The 17,213-nt window shown below is 43.7% G+C and overlaps 1 protein-coding gene across 1 annotated transcript in view; it reads right to left on the reverse strand.

Moving 5' to 3' along the window:
- Positions 1-2,101: 2,101 nt before the first annotated feature.
- Positions 2,102-17,213, reverse strand: part of LOC115464449 (vomeronasal type-2 receptor 26-like) — a 40,895-nt gene continuing 25,783 nt past the window's right edge. Inside the window, exons 5-6 of the mRNA XM_030194828.1 lie at positions 11,676-11,802; positions 2,102-3,006 (exon numbers count right to left, since the gene is read on the reverse strand). Of these exons, the coding sequence (XP_030050688.1) occupies positions 2,102-3,006; positions 11,676-11,802 (1,032 nt within the window). The remainder of the gene's footprint in view (positions 3,007-11,675; positions 11,803-17,213) is intronic.

The raw sequence follows: 17,213 nt of genomic DNA on the forward strand, positions 1-17,213 counted from the left end.
TAATCTATATGTTAGAGCGGAGCACTGAGTTTCAGCATACAGTCTTCTAATGCATGTGCAGAAAAAACGTTTTATCCCTAATAGAATGCAAAGTACTGTTGCATTAAAAAAAAATATGTGCAATGACAGAAAAATAGCTCACACCACGGATTGCTGCATCAGACGAGATTGCCTCTGTTCCTGTCAGATGTCACCATTTTCCCAAATGGAAACAAAAACAACAAAAAAAACACACAATGCAAAATGCCTCCCCAAGCCAGTTTGGTATTAGTCCCTTCCTCGGGCCATTTGGGGTGGAGTGGCAACCTCTGCTGAAGTAAAGGTTGTGCTCTACAGGAGAATGAAAAAGAAATCGCTAGAATGTAGGGCATTTTTTACATCAAGAACAATACAAAATTAGTAGATTTACATGTGGTTTATGTGTTACTCTTCAGTGCAGTGGTTCCCTGAGCATATTTCAAACGTTAAAATCCTTTCTCGATCAGGTGAAAAGATATCACAAGAAACTCAAAAGTAAAACATTGGCCCCTAAGGACTAGATTCTATATATGGTGCCATAAAAATTGGTGCCGAAAAAGATACACCTATAAAGTACGCCTATATAACTATAGGTGTACTTTATAGGTGTATCTTTTTCGGTCTAGTTAATAGAATACTGCTAGCGCCTGTCCATGTGATGAAATTTAGTCAAGGGTATTTATGCCAAGTGTAAATGCTGGTGATTAAATATCAGTGCACATAGATTTAAGAAATACCCACAACCCACCCAGCCTACACCAATGACCACACGTCCTTTTCCATTCTGCTTCTTAGAATTTATGCACAAAACTTTATAGAATATGCTTAGCAAGTTCTGTTTGTAAATTCTAATTAATGCCAATTAGTGTCAATAATTACCTGTAAAGTGGCAATTATAGGCACCAATTATCTTGTTAAGATAATCAAATTGCACACACAAATCAGAATACGACTTGATTTCTGCATGCAACTCCAGTCACACTATATAGAATCCAGGGGTAAATGTTTGGGGCCGATTCAGGAATAATGTCAGGAAATACTTTTTTATGGTGAGGGTGGTAGATATATGGAATACCCTCTCATGGGAGTTGGTGAAAATGAAAATTACAAAGGAATTCAAAAATGCGTGGGATAAACACAAAGGAATCCTATATAGAAGGCATACAACTAAACAAGCTTAACGGTGATAAGATGGCAAAACACCAGTAATTGGGAAGCAAAGCCAGTGCTGTGCAGACTTCTGCAGTCTGTGCCCTGATCATAGTTTGACAGATTTGAATGGACTGGAGTGGGGCTTCAATGAAAACTTCAGTAGTTGGAGATCAAGGCTAGTGCCAGGCAGATTTCTACGGTCCATGCTCTGAAAATGGCAAAGACAAATGAAAATCAAGCATACATATATAGTATCACGTCATACCTTATGCTACGAGTTTATCTTGTTGGACAGACTGGATGAACCATACAGATCTTTATTGATGTCATCTACTATGTTACAAGGAGCAGCAGTAGGATTTGGACCAGGCTTTCTTGTGGTCAGCCACTTTTTGTCTGCCTCATCACTTCTTTTATACACACACAACCGCTGTCAGTAAATAGTAAATTTCAATTTTCATATTAACAGTTAATGAATCCTAGAGTGAAGAAGCAGTCTAATGGTTAGTGTAGTGTGTTGTGAACCAGGAGAACTGGGTTCAATTCCCCCTACAGCTCCTTCCAACTATGAGCAAATCACATAGCCCTCCATTTCCCCAGATATATAATCTCACCCCCTTTCCTAACTAGCCCCCAAGTGTTACTGTATTGTTTTCCCATCGAGTGGAGGATGACTCAGAAACCTATACAATACACAAAGTCATTCCAATAAAAATATGTCACCAAAAATTTTATTATTGACCACAAAATCATCTTAATTTTATATTCAAACTGTGTATAATATCTAATTTTATCTATAATATAACATATATGAAATTTAGGATGGCCTCAACCAATGATGTAGTTTCTGGGTAAATAAAATAGGACATTCAACCTCGACTTCCCAACAAAAGATAACAATATTTAAATGAATCCATCCTTTAAACAAATACTAATAATTCTTGTATTTTGATAAGCATTTTCTGCTGTTCCTTTCAGGTCTCAACAGAATAATGTAACACTTAGGGAAAAAGATACAGCCCAGAAGTCCAGCACTGGAGGCCAGAATAGCAAATATCTCCACTGCCACCGTGTATTTGCCCTTGGTACTCAGGTATGTTGGGATGAAGGAGACCCAGACACTGCAGAACACCAGCATGCTGAAGGTGATATACTTGGCCTCATTGAAACTATCAGGCAGATTTCTTGCTAGGAAAGCTACGATGAAGCTGATAGCAGCCAAAAGTCCCAGGTAACCCAAAACACAGTAAAAAGCAACTATTGACCCTTCATTACATTCAGTTAGTATTGTTCCAATTTCTGAATTCTTATTAAGATATGGGAATGGGGGAGCAGTGAACAACCAGACAACACACAGAACAGTTTGAATAAGGGAACAGGAAAGGACTATAGAAAGTGAGACCTTGGAACCCATCCATTTCCGGAGCTTGCTTCCAGGCTTGGTGGCATGAAAGGCTATGACCACAGTGATGGTTTTGGCCAATACTGAGGAGAGAGCGATGGAGAAACTGATTCCAAAGGCAGTCTGTCGGAGAATACAGGTCACTTTTTCAGGATGGCCGATGAAAACCAAGGAGCAGAGGAAGCAGAGCATGAGTGAGATGAGGAGAATGTAACTGAGTTCTCGGTTGTTTGCTTTCACTATGGGGGTGTCTTTGTAATGAATAAAAGTCCCCAAGATGATAGTATTAATGAGAATTAAGAAAATGCAGATGAAAGTCAAAGTTATCCCCAAAGGTTCTTCATAGGTCAGGAAGGTTATCACTTTCAGGATGCAGGCATCTTTCTTCTGATTGGGCCATTGTTCCTCTGGGCATTTCATACAAGCATCCATATCTAAGAATAAAAAATGTTGTCCCAATATCTCACAAATAGGATCAGTTATAGGACAGTAGCTTTTCCTTATAATAAGACTTGCTTGAAACTGACAGACAGTATCAAAAACTAAAGAGTAATAAACAATGAGTGTACTGGAAATGAATTCATTCATTATCTCTTAGAAGAGCAAAAGAGGAGCAGACCCACATAGAAAAATGAAATAATATTTATCTTATGCAGATACTTAAAAACAGCATACAACATGGACATATTTTACCCTAACAAGAGCTGCGACAGGGGGTTAACATAAAACTGTAAAATGAATACATAAAATGTCATCAGATAATATGATTTAATAAAAAGGACTATAACTTAATACACCCTCCCTCAAATTTCTATAAAGGGCACCTTAAGTTGTGTTCACCAATTTGGTTAATTGATTAACAAGCCAATCAGTGCTGATAATTGGTAGTTAACAACCAATTAGCAGTTAATTAGAATTTACACGTACAACTTTCTAGGCTTATTCTAAAATATAGTACATATAAATTCTAATGCACGCAGCTGAAAAGGGGGCATGGGTGTGGAATGGGCAGGATGTGGGTGTTTCAAAAAACTATGCACACTATTATGGAATACACCCGATCTCCACCTAAGCTAGGCGCAGGCTTTTAGGCAGGGTTTTAGGTGGCCTAAATGTGTGCACCTAAATTTTAGTTGTAAGAATGGCATGTGAGCATATTCCATAAACTATGCCTAACTGTAGGCATAGTTTATAGAATCACACCAATCGCATGGTTTTTCTGCGCCAAAACTTAAAGCACCATTTATAGAGTTTGGCCCCCTAACTGCCAGATTCTATATTTCATGCTTTAATTTCTGTGTGGTAATTGATGCGTATTCTATAACAATGCACATAACTTAATTGGTTAACTAGCTAATCAGCACTGTCAATTGGATGTTAACAAGCAATTATCAGCACTAATTGGCATAAATTTGAATTTCCGTGCACTACTGTCAATGCATATTATGTAATGTTTAAATTCTAAGTCACGACTTCTGGTTGGGCCATGGAGTAGCAAGGAGGTGGTGTGTGGCTGCTCCGGAGCACCCGATGTAATCAGCGCATAGAATCAGCACATTTTCCCTCGCAAGAAGTAAATAATTATCTCTATAAGCAAGCAGTGTCGCGCGGTCAGTGGCATGAGGCAGCTGGGAGATTGGATGGCCACCAAATCGGCAAAGAAAGAGAGTCGGGAGAGAGACCGGATGACTGAAGCCAAGATGGCGGACAAGAACAGGCCTCCGTCCCCAACACTGAGTTCACTGTGGCGGCAGAGATATCAGAGGAGGTGAGGCAGCTGTGGAACAGATGGTGGGGAAAATACTGCAGCTGATTCTGGACAAGCTAGAAGGGATGGAGGAGAGATATGCTGCAATGTCGGTGGAGCTGCAGGTGGTGCAACATAGAGTCAGGAGTATCAAGGATACAATGCAAGGGATATCGGTGGAGCAGCCACGTGTGCTGGCGCGTTTGGCAGACATGGAGGCAAAGCTTGAAGATTTGGAGAACCGCTCGCATCGGAACAATTTGAGGCTGGTGGGTCTCCCAGAGGTGCTTGCGGAGCCGGACTTGAGGAAATTTCTGGAGTCCTGGCTTCCAGGGGCACTATCGCTTACAGATCTGGCGGGAGCTTTCCGGGTGGAGCGAGCGCATCGGCTGGGATTGCGTAGAGACGGAGAGGTTCGATCTAGAGTGGTGATTTTAAGAGTCCTTAACTATGCGCATAAAATGATGATTCTACAGGCATTGCGTGGAGGCGCTCAACTACAATATCAAAATACCTGAGAGTTATGCTTTCAAGATTATTGTACTAAGGTGTCAGCAGCATGTAAGGTGTTTGTTCCAGTGTGCTCTAAGCTGTGTGATTTTTTTTTTTTTTATAATTTTTTTATTATTTTATATATACTTATACAGATAAATACAACTGCAAAGTGTAATACAGCCACAATTGTAATAACATTACAAACTTAGGAAAAAAAGTAAAACTTTGTTCTAAGCTGTGTGATTTAAAACTTAGATTCAGTTTGCTATATCCAGCGAGGCTTAAAATTGTGGACAAAGGACAGGTATACTTTTTTGACCGAGTGGAGGAAGCATGGGCTTATGTGGACAGGTGGGAGGCTTCCCATCAGAGGGCACAAGTTTGAGGCTTAAGGCATGGCCCTCAGTGGGAGTAAAGAGACCTTGGATGCAAGCTTCAAGCAAAGGATCAATCAGGGAGATCGGTCCAGCCAGTCACAGTTTAAGATCAAATCCAGGATTTAGTATCATGCCGACCTTCCAGGTGACAGTGGACAGAGGAAAAGTAAAGGGAAAGGAAAACTTTTTTTTTCCTCTCTCTCTCTCCTCTTCTCTTTACAATGATGGGAAGGATAAGCAGACTCTTGGCAAAGGCAAGTTTTGTTATTTGACATGAACAACTAGGAAAGAGGCCACTTTGGAGACCAGATCTGCTGGTCATACCAAGCGCACGCGCCCAGGACCTGCAGTAGTGTTGATCTTCCAATCAGCAGCGGGCTTTTTTTTTTTGGCCCGTGTTTTGGAACACTTAACAAGTGGTGTACTTCATTGCCTGAGGACCTATTATAATCTACTTTGTTCTATTGAGAATGTGTGTGGGATTATGAATGCATGAATGGGTGGGTGGGGGTGCTTCCCCCTTTTTTTCTCTCTCTCTCCTTCTTTCCCTCACCTCCTGCCCTCTTCTCCTCCTTATTCTGTGTGTATGTGTGTGTGGGGGGGGGGGGGGGGGGTAGGGATCAGCGGACCTTTGGGCAAGGTCAGGTTTGCTGATGGATGTGAGCTCAAGCACAGAGACATTCCTGGAGACGAGATCTACTGGTCATAAAGCATTTATGGGCCAAGGAATTAAAGCAGTGTTCAGTTTCCAGTAGTCAATAGTCCTTTGTGGCTCTTGGTACCATATACCTCAAAAGAGGAGATCTCATAGTCCGAATATGTTCGTGCAGTTTAATTTGTTATGTGTGTGTGGATTTAGGAGTGTGTGAGTGGAGGGGGGGGGGGTGTTTTTTTGTTTTTTAAAGAAAATGGAGCGTTGTTTTGGGGTTCGTACTGGTAAGGTGGGGGTGTTGGGGGAATGTTTATTGTTTAGTTCACGGGTTGCTCTGGGCTCAGAAGCTGGGGGGTTTCGATTAATGTGGAACATGGTGGTTCTTTGGTTGGGGAGGGTTTGGGGGGATAGAGGTTTAAAGGGAGATATTGAAGGTTGGGAAATAGGGGATGGAAGGGTGGGGGTGGGAAAGTGAATTGTCTAACAGTTCAATATGTAGTATTTTGGGCCTTAGGTTGGGGAGTCGGTTGGATCTCATTCCAGGGGGGTGGAGGCTGGGACACCTCACTGGTACAAATTTTGGCAAGGCTTATCATTAATGGGATTTACTTCCTTTGGCGGTGTACTGGTATAGGTTGAAATGACCACCTTGAAGTTTTCAACTTGGAATGTTGGTGGTATACACTCTCCGATTAAACGACAAAAGCTGCTAAAGGCTCTTAACGACAGGGGGACCTCCGTTGCTTTCCTACAGGAGACGCACCTTTCAGCGGTAGAACATGCAAAATTAAAAAGATGGTGGGTTGGAGAAATTTTTGATGTACCTGCAGTGGGTAGGAGGGGGGGAGTGGTGATCCTGATCAGAAAGGGACTGCACTTGGAGAGTAGAAAGGTTGTAGTGGACCCAGAGGGTCGGTATGTTCTGGCATCTGTGATTTTGAAATGCCAGCCCCTTTTATTGTGCAATCTTTATTCTCCAAATGCCTTTGAGAAATTTGTTTTTGTGTGGGTCATTCGTAAGATTCTTGACTTGGGAGAAGTGCCGATACTATTGGGAGGAGATATGAATGACGTTGCGGACCCTGTTTTTGATCGTTCCAAGCCGACAGATAGGGAGCTGGCTAGGACGAACAGAGGGGTGAATTTGTTGGGCTCCGCGTTGGGATTGTTTGATGTATGGAGGACACTTAACCCATTGGAAAGAGAATATACACATGTATCTAGAGTTCACTCTACAATGTCTAGAATAGACTATCTGCTGCTCTCAAGGGAGCTCTTATCCCAGGTGGTGGATGTCAGGATAGGTCCGATAATGATCTCAGACCATGCTTGGGTAGAGCTGGGGATACAGGGGAGAGGTTCTTCAGCTGCAGGGGGTGCATGGAGATTTCCTTCCTCTCTACAGAGTCAGCCATTTTTTGCCGTTCTTGCTCTCCAAGTGGCAGCTTTATAGGGATACTAATGAAACTCATAGGACTGACCCAACCCTTTTTTGGAAGGCGGTGAAGTTTCCAGAGGTAAGCGAGGCGCAGAGAGGTGCTTCGTTTGAAAGTAAGGTAACATCACTCTATAAACAATATGGGGTAGACCACTCCTTGAAGATAAAAATGCAATTGTTAGAAGCTCAGCAAGCACTGAATGAACTTTTACATGCACAGGCGAAGAAGTCTTGGGCATATTATAAGTTTCAACTTTATCGGTTTGCAAATAAGAGTGGTAGACTTTTGGCCAAGCTCTCGCACGGTAGCTCAGGGCGCCATAAAATATCCATGATGCTAGACGAGAGGAGTTCGGAAGCACGAGGATGGGGCTATTAATAGGGTTCTATTGGAGTTTTTTGCTAGGCTTTATGAACCTCAGTCACCACCGCCTTTGGATAGTGAGGTATATCTATCTAGTTTGGAGTTGCCTAAGGTTTCGGATTCAGCTAAATGCACCTATAATGGTGGAAGAAGTGAAGTTAGTAATCAGGCAGAGTGCCTTGGGTAAGGCTCCAGGACCGGATGGCTTGCGTAACGAGTTTTACAAACTATTGCAGGTGGACATAAGTCTAATTCTGGTGGAAGTTTTTAATAGCTTTGTTCAATGGGAGCAGTTGCCTCAGCATCTTAATTCAGCCCAGATTATAGTTCTCCAGAAGCCAGGTAGGCACTAGATCGACCGGACTCCTATCGTCCAACCTCTTTGCTTAACACGGAGGTAAAATATTTAGCTAAGATATTGGCTAACAGGTTGGCACAAATTCTTCCATCCTTGGTGGCTGAGCCTCAGGTAGGGTTCACGTGCGCGAGGGTGATTGCAAAAAATACGAGGTAAATATTGGCGTCTCTGGAGACCGTTGGTTCAAAGAATGCCCAGGCTCTATTAATCAGTTTTGATGCAGAAAAGGCATTCGACCGGGTGGAGTGGGGGTTTATTTTTGGGGTGCTGGGAGCCAATGGCATAGAGGGATGGTTTGCTCATGCGGTGCAGACCTTGTATTTAGATCTGAGGGTGCAGGTATGTGCCAACTGTCGGATTGGTTCCCTATCATGCCCTCTGTCACCGCTTCTTTTTGTCTTAACTATGGATCCTCTTTTGAGGGACATCCAGAATAACCCGGATATTCATGGAGTGCAGATAGAGAACCTTATTTTTAAATCGGCTGCATTCGCAGATGATCTGTTGCTGCTTATTACAGAGCCGCATTACTCGCTGCCACATCTCATGGAAAGCTTGGTAGAATATGGGGATTTCTCAGAGTTTCAGCTTAATCTTACGAAGTCGGAGGCACTGGCAAGCTCAGATTGTCTGCGACAGTCCTGGGGAGGTGAGTTTCCTTTGAGATAGGCATGGGAATCGTTTCGCTATTTTGGTATTCAGCTCTCAATGGATCCAGCGCTTCTGTACGAGATTAATGTCACAAGGTTGATTAGAGAGATGAAGGATCAGTTGTTGTCGTGTTCTACTCTCCCATTGTCTTTTTTGGGTAGGTTACATCTTTTTCGAATGATTGTTTTCCCGAGATGGTTATATGTGTTGCAAACATTCCCTATCTGTTTATTGCAGCATGATCTGGCGTTGTTGCAGCGGATGGTGGTAAGATTTTGCTGGGGGGGGGGGACAGAAACCAAAAATGAGGTGGCATTATCTGATAGGCCCTCAAAAGTCTGGAGGCCTGGGACTCCCCGACCTTCGAAAATATAATCAAGCATGTTTGATTTCGTCATTTGAGGGATTGGTTGATGGGTACTACAACATACACGGATGTCTTGCTAGAAAAGGCTTGTTTTCATCCATGGCACTTGAATTATCTGCTCCAATCTCCCAGGGGGAGATTGCTGGAGAGAATTCATGGGAGTGTCTTGCTTCGGCCACTCTGGACATTGTGGAGGGACATGCTCCCGTGGTGGAGGCAGTGTCCATCCAGTAGTGTATGGCTGCGCTTGCAGGGGAACGCGGACTTCATGCCGGGGGGGGGGGGGGGAGAGAATAGAATTTTTCAAACTTTGAAAGAGAATGGGGTAACTTTGCTGGAAAGTTTAGTTAAGGAGGATGGGTCCTTGTTATCTTCTCAAGAGTTTTTAAACCAATGTTTGCAAGGCCTGGCAGTGATTTTTTGCTTATTACCAGCTATCTCTAAAGCGCTGCATAACCCTAGTAGCACTTTAGAAATGTTAAGTAGTAGTAGTAAGTAGTACTATCTCACTATGTACGTTCTTTGCCGGGGGGCAGCTTGTCACCAAGGTTTGGGCGGCAGTTGAGAGAATTTTTGGAAGGGTTAGCAATAGGTCAAATCTCGATTTCTTGGTTTCACAGAGAGCTATATAGGAAAAGTCCAGTTAGGAATCTGCAGGAAGTGGTGGATCGATGGAGTAAAGAGGCAGGTAGGACAATATCAGCACAGTTGTTGCTGACTTCTCTTAAGAGTGGCTTTCGTTTGGTGCATAGTGCAGAACTTCAGGAATGCCATTTTCGGACAGTGCATAGGGCATACTTCTCCCAGAGTCAGGCCTTCCATGCGGGAATGTCAGAAACGCCTTATTGCAGAAAGTGTAAGAGGGCAGATGCATCTTTTCTACACGGGATGTGGCAATGTAGGTATATTACATTGTTTTGGTCGGCAATAGCCCAATTTTTTCAATCGGAGTTAGGATGGGTAATTGTGATAACATTTGAGAGAGCGATGTTTAGAGCTCCGTGTCTGTGGAAGGAGGGTACAATGGAAGAAAAGTTATTTTGGGGTAAGTCGTGTGTCTTGAGGAGGAAGTGTACTCTTAATCATTTGATCTTGGATCGCCCTCCCTCCTTCTGGTACTGGAGGAATAAATTACATGAATTAATGGTTTGGGAGTCCCAGGGAGCGCATTTGTCTCCTGGAAGGCAGCGGAGGCTCCTTGCGTATGGGAGGCTTATCTGAACAAGATTTCACCAAGGGTGCATAGTCAAATACTTAACAAATTCTCTGGGGGGGGGGGGGGGGAATTAAGGCCAACTGGAGGGGTGGCAGTGGGGCACTCCACTTTAGAAGGAGGGGAGGGTAGGTTTGTGGGGCTGGGGGTTCACACTATTGCAATGGATAGGGAGAGGCCGAAGAGTAGTGGTCTCCCCTATAGTTTAGTGTTATATTACTAGAGTTGAAGTGGTTTGGGTCGAATACAATTTTTCGGCTTGTACTTTAATGGATCACTGTTTATTAGGTTAATTTATGGTGAGCTTGGGGTCCAGTTGGATTAGATGGGGGGGGGAGGGGATTGTAGGATGGCATGAGATTTGTTGAATTTCTGCTTTGTTTTGCAGTATGTTGGTGTTGGCTTTTCGGGTGTTACAGAGGGAAGGGGATTAGGGGAAAAAAGGTAAAAGCTGATTGATAACTAATGATGAGATAATATATGTATAAATATTGTTATTGATATTTTTCTCTGACATGCATTATGGTGAATTTGTTTTTCTGTTGGTCATCAATAAAAAATGTTGAAATAAAAAAAAAATTCTAAGTCACATGGTTGAAAATTGGGTGTGGAATAGGCAGGTCATGGGCATTTCCCACTTGGGATTTACACAAGGTTTTAGTTACTATAACCGACCGTGACTAAGTTTAGTCGTGTAGACCTTTGGTCAGTGTATTTAATATACTGCATAGAAATTTAAAACTATTCTTAAAATGTAGGTATACATTAGAGAATATGACTAGGTGTATTTTTTTTTTTCTGCATGGAATTTTCAGGCACCTTATATAGAATCTAGCCCTTAGAGTGTAATAAGTTATAGATTCTTTGTCAAACAATATTATTTTATGACCTTTTATGTTTTCATTTTACAGTTTTATGTTAAGCCCCTGATGCAGTCCTTGTTAGGGTGAAACATGGCTATGTTGGTCGGTTAGAAGAAAATTATGTGCTGTTTTTATGTATCTGCATTGAACAAATGTTATTTCATTTTTCTTCATGGTTCTGCTCCTCTTTTGCTATTCTATATATTGTGAACCACTTGTCTGTGTGCTTTTTGGGATTACTTGTTAGAAGTACCTGAAATGGATGCTTTTAAGGGATTCCATAAGTCTTATCCAATAAGGGTGTGATTAGTTTTGCTGGCAGTATCCAGCTCATATTTTTGGATTAGACATAAGGTATTCTACTAGGCCACGTGAAGACCCATTTTACATAGAATACTGCGATTGCAATTTAGACATCCAGATCAGGATGTGCTCAGTTATGGTGATGTTTTGGAAAAGGCAGGAATGGATACATATTTGCTGTCCCATGTTGGTTCTTCAATAAAGGCTGAATATAGGCCTGATAGTGACTAAACAGTGCTCATGAGCATGTCACATTAAAACATGAATTCACTCACCAGTATGGTTGGAGACCTCTCCCTCTGGACAGGGGATACAGTCATAGCAGCAGACAGGCTTTCCTTCCTTAGTTAATTTCCTGAAACCAGGAAGGCAACTCGGGCTGCATCTGGACTCTGGAGGTATCTGAGGATTGAGAAAAAATCTGAATAAATTGACATAATACTGGATTATGACTTTGCAAATGCAGTGTTACTTTTCTGTGTAAATATGAGCCAGTTTTTCCATTTAGTATTTGAGCTCTTTACCAAGCTATTTGGTAGAATATAGCGGTCACTATGTGCTCTATTTTGATTGGAAATATAAATAATATAAAATAAGTTTGACCTGGAAACAGTCATTCAGGCTGATTGGGAAATTATCCCTCTCCTCGTAAGACTTGCGCTGTGAGAAAAGGACTTTTAGTTGATGTCTTTGTTGCCTTCTTTTCTACCTCTAACACTGGAAATTTACCTAATGGATCTGCTCACCATTGCTTGCTTACTCTTTAATCATTTAGCTATCACCTTTATACAGAGTGAGTTTCATTCAAGTACAATAGGTGTTTGTTGTTTAAACTTGTTGTGTTGTGAAATGGATATATTTTGGCCAGGCTTCATATAACCCAAATTTATCTTGATATCTGAAGGATGGAGCAAGGTTGTTTCATGAGCATGGTCTAATGTTACACAAATAGCAATACCATTCAGCTACTGTCTAGATAACATATCCATTGATATGAAATTACACTGCAGAAATAGCAAGTCTAACTTTATATTATTAACTTATCTATATAAAGTTAGGCCAGCATATTCAGCAAACTAAATTACATAGCGAAATGACCACATTACACCATTTTTGCAAAAACTTCACTGGCTACCAGTCCAACGCAAGGCCAAAGTTAAAACTCTGATCTTCAAGGCCCTTAAAAGAAATGACCCAGAGCACTTGCAGAACAGGATCTTCCTCTACACTCCTCCAAGGTCACTAAGGTCCTCCCAAGGAGTATCCCTAACCACACCCTCTCCAAAGGGGATCACATGATGTGACACCTGCAAGTGAGCTTTCTCCAGAGTAGTCCCCACTCTGGAATGTATTCCCTGAAAGGCTTTGCTTCAAGGAGCAGGTAAAAAGTTGGTGTTTCAACCAGGCCTTTAATGGAAGAAGCAACTAACTTGCTAGTCACTGTTTTTCCACTCCAACCCTTGCTACAATAATATTCAAGCACTTTCTGACCTCATTTGACACTTTCTATAAATTGGTATCTTATTTTCCTACTCCTGTTACTCTATCTTATCTATCTATATGTTCCATCTTTGCTGACACCTGTCACGATTGTGGTCGTGACCCCTCTCAGACTCACCGTATTTCCAGCAGTCAGCTTCTGAGCTGGCTTCTGTCTGTTCTTCCTGAGTTAGCTCTGTCTCTGTGTGCTGGCTGCTTCCAGCATGGCTCTGATTACTCCACTATACTGCACCTGTGTGTGTTAAGCCTCTCTGTGCTTCAGTATGCTTTCTGCCTGTGTCCTGTAGCTGTGAATGTTTCTTGGTTTGTGCTCTTCTCGCCCTCTGGTGGCCAGAACCAGTGGCTGCCACAGACTTTCCAGACTCTCTTTTCAGTCCGGTCCAGATATTCTAGCCCTCCAGACCTGGTTTGAAGTTGTTTTTTTTGTTACATTTGTACCCCGCGCTTTCCCACTCATGGCAGGCTCGATGCAGCTTACATGGGGCAATGGAGGGTTAAGTGACTTGCCCAGAGTCACAAGGAGCTGCCTGTGCCTGAAGTGGGAATTGAACTCAGTTCCCCAGGACCAAAGTCCACCACCCTAACCACTAGGCCACTCCTCCACTCAGTTTGGCAGCTAGCCTCACCCGTAGCTGCCTGGTGATTCCTGCAGCTGAGCTTCAGCTGCTGATGGGTTTATTAACCACCTGGAAACCTTCTGAGTTTGTCTTTGCATTGCCTAAGGTTTCTGGGTTGTTGGTGTGCTCTGTGCACTTCTGCCTAGTCCTGTTCCTTGCCTGGATCTAGTTAGCCTGTGTATAGTTTAGTCCTAGTTAGTCTGTGTGTAGTTTAGCTTTGGTTTTATTGCTTATTTCCTAGTCTTATTTCTGGTCTGTATTCCTTGTCTAGTGTTTCTTTCTTAGTGGCTGCTTGGCAGCTTTCAGTCTTGCTCTGTTCTTTGTCTAAGTTTTGTCAGCTACTGGAGCTTCAGCCATTGTTCTGTTCTTTGCCTGTGTTTGTCAGTTACTGGAGCTTCAGCTAGTGCTCTGTTCTCTGCCTGTGTTTGTCAGTTATGGAGCTTCAGCCAGTGCTCTGTTCTCTGCCTGTGTTTGTCAGTTACTGGAGCTTCAGCCAGTGCTCTGTTCTCTGTCTGTGTTTGTCAGTTACTGGAGCTTCAGCCAGTGCTCTGTTCTCTGCCTGTGTTTGCCAGTTACTGGAGCTTCAGTCAGTGCTCTGTTCTCTGCCTGTGTTTGTCAGTTACTGGAGCTTTAGTCAGTGCTCTGCTCTCTGTCTGTGTTGGTCAAGTATTATCATTGCAGCCTTGTTCTTATCTGGGTGCCTGTGGGCACCTCTGTTTTGATTCCAACCCTGTCTGCTTTCTACCTAGTGTGGTATTTGTCTGAGAGTCCTAGTCTAGTATTCTGCCTAGCCTCCCTTGTGTAGTTTAGACCCTGTGGGAATCCTGTTGGTATCCAGTTCCTGCCCTGTCCAGTAAGTCCTGCCGGCTGCCTGCCCCAGGGGCTCAACTCCTGGGGAACAGCAGTCAAACGCAGGTGAAGTCTAGCTGTTCCTGCTCTGCCTGTTCCAGCTTGTTTGCCTCAGCTATAACTCCAGTCCGGGGTTCCAGTCCCGCTCTGCCTAGTCTCTGGTATGGGGTGGTTTTGCCTACCACTGCCGCTCTACGGCAGTGGTCCAAAGGCTCACAAACCCAGTGTGTCCGTGAGGAGCCTAACAACACCCTATCCTGTCTATTAAAACAATTTATTGCATATTTTGTTAACGTGGAGGGGCATAATCAAACGGCACCGGCCATCTATATGGCCGGCGCTGCAAAGAGCAGTCCTGAACCATATTATCGAACAAGATGGCCGACCATCTTTCGTTTCGATAATACAGTTCGGACTGGCCAAATGTCAGAGATGGCCAGGTTTGAGATGGCCAGCATGAGTTTTCGCCAATAATGGAAACCGATGCTGGCCATCTCAAACCCGGCCAAATCCAAGGCATTTGGTCGTGGAAGGGGCCAGCGTTTGTACTGCACTGGCCCCCCTCATATGCCAGGACACCAACCGGGCACCCTATGGGGCACTGCAGTGGACTTCAAAAATTGCTCCCAGGTGCATACCTCCCTTACCTTGTGTGCTGAGCCCCCCAAATCTCCCCTAAAACCCACTCCCCAAAACTCTACACCATTACCATAGCCCTTATGGGTGAAGGGGGGCACCTACATGTGGGTACAGTGGGTTTTGGGGGGGGTTTGGAGGGCTCCCATTTACCACCACAAGTGTAACAGGTAGGGAGAATGGGCCTGGGTCCACCTGCCTGAAGTGCACTGCACCCACAAAAAACTGCTCCATGGACCTGCATACTGCTGTCAGGGAGCTGGGTATGACATTTCAGGCTGGCATAGAGGGTGGCAAAAAAATATTTTTCTTTTTTTTTTTTTTTGGATGGGAGGGGGTTGGTGACCACTGGGGGAGTAAGAGGAGGTCATCCCTGATTCCCTCCAGTGGTCATTTGCTCAGTTGGGGCACATTTTTGAAGCTTGGTCCTGAAAAAAAAGGAACCAAGTGAAGCCGGTGAAATGCTTGTCAAGGCCGGCTTTCTTTTTTCTATTATCGGGCGAAGCCGGCCATCTCTTGACCACGCCCCCGTCCCGCCTTCACTACCCTACTGGCACGCCCCCTTGAAGTTTGGACGGCTCCGCTACAGAAAGCAGTTGGTGCCAGCCAAAATTGGCTTTCGATTATACCGATTTGGCCGTGTTCAGGAGATCGCCGGCCATCTCCCGATTTGTGTCAGAAGACGGCCGGCGATCTCCTTCGAAAATAAGCTGGATTGTAATGTAGCGAGTACACCATAATTTATATTGTTGTTTGAATATTTTTACTACTGTAATTTTCTATTGCATGTGTTTGGCATATCTTGCTGTACACTACCATGAGTGAATGCTCTCAAAAAGGTGGTAAATAAACCATAATAAGTATAAATGTTACTATTGAATATAGCATGGAAATATGGAGATAGCACATCTTTAAGCAGTCGTGGAGGGGCATAACTGAATGGGGCGCCCAAGTTTTTCTGGCGTCCTCACAGGATATCCCGCGAAGGGGCAGGGAAACCCATATTATCGAAACAAGATGGGCTGTCATCTTTCATTTCGATAATACGATCGGGGACGCCCAAATCTCAACATTTAGGTCAACCTTAGAGATGGTCATCCCTGATTTTCGGCAATAATGGAAACCAAGGACGTCCATCTCAGAAACGACCAAATGCAAGCCATTTGGTCGTGGGAGGAGCCAGCATTCATAGTGCACTGGTCTCCCTGACATGCCAGGACACCAACCGGGCACCCTAGGGGGCATTGCAGTGGACTTCAGAAAAAGCTCCCAGGTGCATACCTCCCTTACCTTGTGTGCTGAGCCCCCAACCCCCCCCCCCCCCAAAACCCACTCCCCACAACTGTACACCACTACCATAGCCCTTAGGGATGAAGGGGGGCACCTAGATGTGGGTACAGTGGATTTGTGGTGGGTCTTGGAGGGCTCACATTTACCACCACAAGTGTAACAGGTGGGGGGGATGGGCCTGTGTCCGCCTGCCTGAAGTGCACTGCAGTACCCACTAAAACTGCTCCAGGGACCCGCATACTGCTGTCATGGAGCTGGATATTTTATTTATTTATTTGTTGCATTTGTATCCCAAATTTTCCCACCTATTTGCAGGCTCAATGTGGCTTACAATGTTCTGTCATGGTATTCACCATTTCAGAGTAAAAGTTAAGTTGGTGCATGATATTTGAGGCTGGCATAGAGGCTGGAAAAAAAATATATATTTTTTTTAGGGTGGGAAGTGGTTAGTGACCACTGGGGGTGTAGGGGGAGGTCATTCCCGATTCCCTCCGGTGGTCATCTGGTCATTTAGTGCACATTTTTGTGCCTTGGTCGTTAAAAGAAAAAAAGGACCAAGTAAAGTCAGCCAAGTGTTCGTCAGGGATGCCCTTCTTTTTTCCATTATCGGCCGAGGACACCCATGTGTTAAGCACGCCCCAGTCCCGCCTTTGCTATGCTTCTGATACGCCCCCGTGAACTTTGGTCATCCCTGCGACGGAAAGCAGTTGAGGACGCCCAAAATCGGCTTTCGATTATGTCGATTTGGGCGACCCTGTGAGAAGGATGCCCATCTCCCGATATGTGTCAAAAGATGGGCGCCCTTCTCTTTCGAAAATAAGCTTGATAGTAACATAGTAAATGAAAATTCAATTAAATTCAAATCAGTTCAAAACAATTCTTGTATACCACTGTTATCCCCTTTCCAGGATTCACTGTGAT

The sequence above is a fragment of the Microcaecilia unicolor genome, chromosome 3, assembly GCF_901765095.1.
Source record: "Microcaecilia unicolor chromosome 3, aMicUni1.1, whole genome shotgun sequence".
Classification (NCBI taxonomy): Eukaryota; Metazoa; Chordata; class Amphibia; order Gymnophiona; family Siphonopidae; genus Microcaecilia; species Microcaecilia unicolor.